Source organism: Bidens hawaiensis, unplaced genomic scaffold (assembly GCF_021521415.1).
Source record: "Bidens hawaiensis isolate Kalapana, Puna unplaced genomic scaffold, B.hawaiensis_p1.1 tig00040091_1, whole genome shotgun sequence".
NCBI lineage: Eukaryota > Viridiplantae > Streptophyta > Magnoliopsida > Asterales > Asteraceae > Bidens > Bidens hawaiensis.
The window spans coordinates 153,105-161,674 of NW_027497069.1; the positions used below are offsets into that span (position 1 = coordinate 153,105).

Here is an 8,570-nt window from a genome sequence, read left to right on the forward strand (position 1 = left end):
AGAAAAAGAAAAACCTTAAATATGTGCAAACATGTACCCAAAATTCCATAAGCATAGAGTAGGTTGACTGACTAAGTCTTTGCATAACTTTTTATCAAGTTAAAATACAGACCAATGATGTCCTCATAACGATGAAAGGCATGTCAACCAATGAATAGTCTTAATTAATACTCATGTTATTTGTCAAGCACAACTACATATCAAGAAGCTCACAATTATTTTAGCAAGTTCAAATCCAGACTCATGTCTATCTTAACATGCTTCTTTGCTGCTTTGATCCCTTATGCAGCTTCAATTACCTTCAATTACTCAAATATTACTCCAAACAATTCCCCTGATATATTATTGTCAGGTAACGCAGCTTATACCCCTGATGATGGAATCCAGTTGACCCAGGGTTCAGTCTGGTTAGCAGGTCGAGCGACGTACATCGAACTTCTTCATCTTTGGGACAAAGAGTCTAATGATCTAGCCAGCTTCTCTACCAGCTTCACATTTGTGATAGATTCATACCCAAACAATAATTACGCCGATGGTCTCACATTCTTCCTTGCTCAAAATAATTCTTGGATAAATGCAGGAGGATACCTGGGGCTTCCTATAGATTCTGCAACCAAAAAAAGTGTACATCGATTTGCTGCTGTGGAGTTTGATACTTTTGGTGGAAACGACTGGGATCCAAAAGATCCAGATACTAATAATCCAATAGATGACCATGTAGGTATTAATATTGACGATATTACTTCTGTTGTGTCTCGAAAATGGTTTAGAAAGAAAACTTATGGGCAAGAGTGTAAAGTTTTGATTAATTATTATTCTGATATGAAAAATCTTTGTGTTTCCTTCACCAATTTCAAGAACAATTCACTTATGTGGGAAACTGGGCTTTATTACACTATTGATCTAAGGCATTTGCTGCCGGAATGGGTAATTTTTGGGTTTTCAGCTTCCACTGGAAATCAGTTTGAGAAACACAATATTATATCTTGGACTTTTAATAGTACAGAATTTAAGGTTAATGAAGACAACAGGAAAAACTATAAGTTGCGCATGACGGTATTATTAACAGCTGGAACGTTGGTTCTAGTTACTTGTTTGGTTATACTAGCATATTTTTTATGGAGGAGGAACAAAACCGATGGTGATGAAGGAGAGGAACTTGGACTTTTGGAGATGAACAATGAGTTTGAGATGGGAGCCTCTACACCTAGAAGATTTTCTTATAAACAATTAGCTCGGTCAACTACTGACTTTGCGGAGTCAGAGAAGCTTGGAGAGGGCGGCTTTGGAGGAGTTTACAAATGTTTTCTGAAAGAATTGGGGACATATGTCGCAGTCAAAAGGGTGTCAAAGACTTCCAAACAAGGGTTCAAAGAGTATGCATCGGAAGTAAGGATCATTAGCCGATTGAGGCACAAAAATTTGGTTCAACTCATTGGTTGGTGCCACGATAAAGGAGAACTCCTGCTTGCTTATGAATTTTTGGAAAACGGAAGCTTAGATCTACATCTTTTTAATGGAAAGAGCTTGTTGACATGGATCACAAGGTACAAAATAGCTCATGGTTTGGCTTCTGCACTGCTATACTTGCATGAAGAATGGGAGCAATGTGTTTTGCGTAGAGATATCAAATCAAGTAATGTAATGTTGGACTCAAATTTCAATGCAAAGCTTGGTGATTTTGGGCTAGCTAAATTGGTTGACCATGAGAAAGGCGCACAAACAACGATGTTGGCGGGAACCTTGGGTTATATGGCTCCAGAATGTGTGGTCACCGGAAGATCAACCAAGGAATCAGATGTATTTAGTTTCGGAGTGGTTGTGTTGGAAATAGCTTGTGGGAGAAAGTCCATCAACTACAAGGCTCAAGAAAAACAAATGCAGTTATTAGAATGGGTTTGGGAGCTCTATGGGAAAGGCAGTTTGTCAGAAGCAATTGACCCAAGTCTAGGGCCGGAGTTTGAAGAAGAAGAAATCAAACGTTTAATGATTGTTGGGTTATGGTGTGTGCACCCTGATTATGAACTTCGTCCGTCAATGAGACAAGCCATTAAAGTACCGAACTCCGATGCTTCCCTGCCTTTACTACCCTCAAAGATGTCGGTGGCATCTTATATGGAGCCCCTAGTGTCTTCACTACCAGTTTTTTCTTCTATTTGCCAATACGAATCATTATCTCTTAATGTTAATGAATCAACAAGGCAAACTAAAGCGTTACCAAATTCTTCACCGCAACCCATATCAGTGTTAAATTCAAGGCAATGAAGTATCTAGATTATTAATTATTGGTTATAATGCTGCGGAAACTTGTACTTCGTCCTTTTCTATTTTGTATATACATCTTAATTTTGAACTCTCATATTGAAACATATAATTGTCAAACTTGAGTTAATATGTTTCAAGATATGTGTCTCATGCTTTTCTATATCTGAGTATTTTCGTTTCTATTTCCCCCTGTTCCTGGAAAGAAAAACACCCAAGCTGATAACAAAATTGGATCGTTAAAACAAGCATTAACAACACACATAAAATAAAGAATGATTTCATTATTCAATTGAACGTGTTTGTGATTAATTTAAAAATGACCAGAGAAGGGTATTTATACCCGCAGTCGACGTTTATCCGTCAAACATGGAATTGAATAACTGTTCATCTGTTTGCTTATTAATATAGTTTATATATAATTGCTTATGCCTTTTCTAGACTTAGTATTTACAAGTTTTATTGCAAGTTTAAGACAACCACGGACAAATTCTTATTAGAAAAAAATAAGGAAAATTGTTTTTTTTTTATTCCGAACTTTGTCTCATTGGCGTGTAATAGTACATACTTACAATTTGACCAATAACACTGCTAGTGTCACTTTTTTTTAAGAGTAATCTATATAGCATAATCATTTTAGATTTGTACAGACTCTCACAATGATGATTTACAAACGAAATGGAAATGGAGAAACACACGGTCAAAATTGAATATAGCTTTAGTTTTAAATCGAATAGAAATCTACGCTAATTATGATACGTGAATTGTCATTAGCAATGAAAGAGAAAGTTACGTAGTATTGGTCAAATTTTTAATGTACGGTATTATCGGCTAATAGGTTAAAGTTTAGATTATCAAAATCCAACTTCCCAGAAAATAAGGATATAAAGTAGGGACACTTATTATTAATTAAAGGCCTAACAACTTGATGAAATTGCGTGAGAATCACATATCCGTATGAATATTCCATTAGAAAATATAATTTGACTTACAAAACCATATAATTTGAAAAAATATAGTTTTTTTTATTTAGTCATTTATTTTCTGTAGCTTAATTGTATTCTTTAAAGTATCTTGTGTATCAACGGGTTTTAAAGCTAGTTTTAATATCAAAAATAAATCTAATATGCCACCGTGAAGGCATATATAGGTGGGATTTGTCACCAGTTACTAATAAATTGCCAAACCAACGTGGAAAAAAAACACGAGATGAGAAAGGTGATCACTAGCTTCTTCCTCTTCACCACATAATCTACAAACAACAAAACCCACATTTACATTCCTTTTCATTAAGCCCACAAGAGTCGAACCTCTGTCCATTTCTGCTTTCCATGAAAATATTTTGGTTTTAAGAGGGACCAAGTGTTCCACTCCAAAATAAATGAAGAATGTGCGATTTGTGATTTGGAGAGGAGCTTCTTCATTAAATGAACTGTAAAAAACCCGGTTGGGTCACTGGGCCAAGTCCACCTATCCGGTTGTGAACCCAGCGCAACATTCTGTGCCAAATTCAAACATGATGTATACTAATCTAACTCCAATCTGAGTGCACTGAAATCTAATCTTGTTAAAAGATTGGATCAGTCAAAGATTTGTTACATCATTTCCGAAAATTAAAAGATTGGCCACGATTTCCTCCCCAATCCCAGCAAACTTTTTCTCCAAGTCTTTACCTTATTTATTACATTGTAATAATTATAAATAGGGTTCTTTCTTATCATTGTAATATAACAATAAAATCAATACAATATTTTCAGCTTTCAATTCTTTTCTCTCTGTCTTTCTGTACCAGACAACATGGCATCAGAGCAGAGTTCATGATCCTCGAAACAACCCAACAATCTCAACAATCAATCCAAAAATCCAAACCACCGCAGTTGCGCCGCGAAACGCCGCCGCCGCCGCCGTTGAACACCTATCCAAAACCCAAAATTCCGACCAAACCACCGCTGCCACCATTAACCACCGTGAACCGCCGCCACCGCTGCCACCATTTTTCCTTGGATTTGTTGATAGCCAGTCCCTCTTCTCGATTGCTTAGTAGGACTGATATTGATCGCGACTACAGGTGTAGTACAGTTTGATTGATTCGAATCCTATTAACCTCTCATAGAATTGGGGTCCTGGTTTGTCAACTTCCTAACCATGCCAACCAACTATAGAGGAAATGACTCTTGGATTTTCGATTCGGGTGCAACCGATACCATGACGTTTGACCCGTCAGATATTCGGTCAAGGTCAAACCCTAGAAGAAACCAAATTTATACCGCCAACGGTGGAACGATGCCGGTGAAAGGGGGAGGAACAATTGAAGTTTCACCAACTCTGAAATTACCAAACTGCCTTTATGTCCCGTCACTATCGCAAAAACTACTCTCAGTTAGCCACATTACCAAAGAGTTAAATTGCACGGTACTAATGCATCCTACTTTCTGTCTTATACAGGATATCAGGACGGGTGCGATTATTGGACGTGGTACTGAGCGCCAAGGATTGTACTATGTGGATGAAGTGGCTCAAAAGGGTACTGTGATGTTGGCACATGGAACCGACAAACGAGAAGCCTGGCTGTGGCATAGAAGGTTAGGGCATCCGTCTAATGGATATTTGCATCTTTTATTTCCAAAACTTTTTCCCTCAAATGGAAAAATAGAATGTGAAACCTGTCTATATGCAAAAAGCCATCGACAACCATTCAAACCTAGCAACACGAGAGTTGACACTCCTTTCTCCCTAATTCATTCTGATGTGTGGGGTCCTGCCCCTGTGTTGGGGGGACAGGGTTTCCGGTACTTCTTACTATTCGTGGATGACTGCACTCGCATGACATGGGTATATTTTTTAAAAACCAAATCTGAAGTGTATGAAAAATTTGCTATTTTTTACTCTATGATTCAAACACAATTCCGAACTAAAATTCAAATACTTCGATCTGATAATGGGGGAGAGTTTGTCAATACACCTATGAAACAGTTCTTCAAAACCAATGGGTTAATCCATCAAACTTCTTGTTCCTATACCCCTGAACAAAACGGTGTATCCGAACGGAAAAACCGAATTATTCTTGAAATGACTCGCGCCCTGCTGATTGAATCTCAGGTTCCAACATCTTTCTGGCCTGAAGCAGTTGCTACCTCTGTCTACCTTTTGAATCGGCTCCCCACAAAAATTCTCAAGTTTAAAACCCCCTTAGATTGTCTTTCTAAATGTTCCAATGTCCCACATCCTCTTACACTCGAACCTCAAATCTTCGGGTGTATCGCGTTTGTTCATATACCCAAAATCAACCGGGACAAGCTCGGCCCATGTGCTGAGAAATGTGTATTTGTCGGCTATGGGATTGACCAAATAGGGTATCGGTGTTATAATCCAAAAACTCGTCAAATGTTTACCACAATGAACGTTGACTTTCTTGAAACCCAATATTTCTATGACACCCAACTCAGTGGTCAGGGGGAGAATGAGTGTATAGACACTCTGAGTTGGCTAGCTCAATTTTCCTCATCTGAAGAAGTAACAACAGAGAATCATCACAGTACGGTGAGCCCTTCAAACACAGCCACACAATCTGCGGAGCACAGTACCACTGAAGAGAGTCCACCCAACGTGATACCTGAAGTACCAACAGAAACTCCATCTACAACAACAGAAACTCCAGATCCACAGGCTGAATCAGTAGTGGAAGAGCAACCTACTCCACAGGTTGATAATGTTGAATCAGTTATAGCAGATACAACCGAGAGGTACACTCTTCCTCCCAGGTCTAATAGAGGGGTTCCTCCAACTCGATACTCCCCAGAAAAACAGTCAAAAAATTCAAGGTATCCTGTAGCGAATATGGTCAACGGGAACTTATCTGTCAGCGCTAAAGCATTTACCAGTTCATTATACTCTCAACAAATACCTAATTCTGTGAAAGAAGCTCAAGGAGATAAGAACTGGGAAGAAGCTATGAAAATGGAGATGGGTGCTCTCATGAAAAACAACACCTGGGAAAGGTGTATTCTTCCTGAGGGAAAGAAAACAGTTGGATGTCGATGGGTGTATACAATAAAATACAAACCAGATGGTTCCATTGGAAGATACAAAGCTCGACTTGTTGCCAAGGGGTACACTCAGACATATGGGATTGATTACTCTGAAACATTCTCACCGGTTGCAAAAATGGACACGATCAGAGTCCTTTTCTCTATAGCAGCTAACAAGAAGTGGTCTTTACACCAGTTTGATGTTACGAATGCCTTTCTTCATGGAGACCTAACAGAAGAAGTATACATGGAAGCACCTCCTGGTTTTTCAGGGGACTTTAAAGAAAGGGAAGTCTGTCGGTTGAAGAAATCCCTATATGGGCTAAAGCAGTCTCCTAGGGCATGGTTCGGAAAATTCACTTTGGCCATGAAAGAGTATGGGTATAACCAAAGCAATGCTGATCATACCCTATTCCTCAAAAGAAGAAAAGGTCTTGTTACTTGCCTGATCATATATGTAGACGACATGATCATTACCGGAGATGATGAAGAAGAAATAGCACGATTGAGAACAAATCTTTTTTCAAAATTTGAAATGAAAGACCTTGGGAATCTCAAGTATTTTCTCGGGATAGAATTTTTGAGGTCCAAACAGGGGATATTCATCTGCCAAAAAAAGTATGTTCTTGATCTCCTAGCAGAAACAGGACTGGTTGACTGTCAACCAGCAGATACTCCAATGGTAGTGAACCACAACCTTCACATGGAACCCGATGGAAAACTGGCAGACAAAGAAAGGTATCAACGGCTTGTGGGCAAGTTAATTTACCTCTCTCACACTCGTCCTGATATAGCTTATGCTGTTGGAGTGGTGAGTCAGTTCATGCATCAACCACAAGTTGCCCACATGGAAGCTGCTCAAAGAATATTAAGATATCTCAAGGGAACCGCAGGCCATGGAGTATTGTTCAAACCAAATGGACATTTAACTGTTGAGCTCTACACCGATGCAGACTGGGCAGGAGATAAAGGAAACCGAAGGTCAACATCAGGGTATTTCTCCATGGTTGGTGGAAACCTCGTTACATGGAGGAGTAAGAAACAGAAGGTAGTTGCCTTGTCAAGTGCAGAAGCAGAATTTAGAGGTATAGCTCGAGGGTTAAGTGAAGTTTTGTGGATCAGGAAGCTGTTAGAAGATATTGGCTTTCCCCAAGTTGTTCCCAGTAAAGTTATGTGTGACAATAAAGCTGCAATACAAATCTCTGAAAACCCAGTTCAACATGACCGGACTAAACACGTGGAGGTAGATCGACATTTCATCAAAGAGAAATTGGAAGAAAGAATCATCGAACTTCCGTATGTTCCATCAAAAGATCAACTTGCAGATATACTCACAAAGGCCGTCAACGGAAATGCTTTGAGTAGTTGTTTGAGCAAGTTGAGTATTGGTGATCCCACTATTCAACTTGAGGGGGAGTGTTAAAAAGATTGGATCAGTCAAAGATTTGTTACATCATTTCCGAAAATTAAAAGATTGGCCACGATTTCCTCCCCAATCCCAGCAAACTTTTTCTCCAAGTCTTTACCTTATTTATTACATTGTAATAATTATAAATAGGGTTCTTTCTTATCATTGTAATATAACAATAAAATCAATACAATATTTTCAGCTTTCAATTCTTTTCTCTCTGTCTTTCTGTACCAGACAACAAATCTAACTCCAAATCTCCAATTCCAAACCTGGGAACATCTCGCATCTCCACACAAGATCTAATGAGCTTCCCTTTATGTTTGACATTAAAAAAAAAGATTAAGAAACATCAAATTTAGTGTGCTTATTAGAATTCAAGAATCCAACCAGAACTTAATTTTATCACCCCTACCATTTTCTCCCTTTACCAAATTGCTTAAACAAGGTGATAAACTCGCCATTTGGTTTTCCAGGTTAGCGATGGAATTCAATGTCCCAGGTTGACTGCTCAAATGCAGTAAAACCGGCTAAGACCTAGAAGATGAATGCATGGATAGTATAACCTCTCTCCAAAGAGAAGTTGACTCAGTTTTAAACCTCCACCGCCATTTGCTAAGAAGGGCAATAATTGCGTCTGCAAGAGGAGTAAGACCAAACCTCCCGAGTCTTTTGGAGAAATAATTCTATCCCAACTCACCCAACATATCTTCTTTTTTTTATTCTCGTTTCGTCTCAAAAAAAGTTCCTCCTTATCGCTTCAAGTTGATCAATGATTTTGCATGTAGGGACGGATCCATAGTATAAATGGGTGGTTCGCGAAATAATAGTGTATTTATATATAGAAAATATTAGAGGAACCATCTCAATTA

At 38.6% G+C, this 8,570-nt stretch overlaps 1 protein-coding gene across 1 annotated transcript; it reads left to right on the forward strand.

Annotated features, from left to right (window-relative positions):
• The first annotated feature begins 243 nt into the window (after positions 1-243).
• Positions 244-2,417, forward strand: LOC143591839 (L-type lectin-domain containing receptor kinase IX.1-like). Its single transcript, XM_077071923.1, has 2 exons — positions 244-721; positions 947-2,417. Exons 1-2 carry the CDS (start codon positions 244-246, stop codon positions 2,263-2,265), a joined length of 1,797 nt encoding a protein of 598 aa, XP_076928038.1. The 3' UTR covers positions 2,266-2,417.
• The last annotated feature ends 6,153 nt before the right edge of the window (positions 2,418-8,570 follow it).

Coding starts and splice junctions, on each gene's coding strand:
- LOC143591839 (XM_077071923.1), top strand. CDS start 244: ATGTCTATCTTAACATGCTTCTTTGCTGCTTTGATCCCTTATGCAGCT. Junction 722..946: donor TCCAATAGATGACCATGTAG/GTATTAATATTG, acceptor TTGGGTTTTCAG/CTTCCACTGGAAATCAGTTT.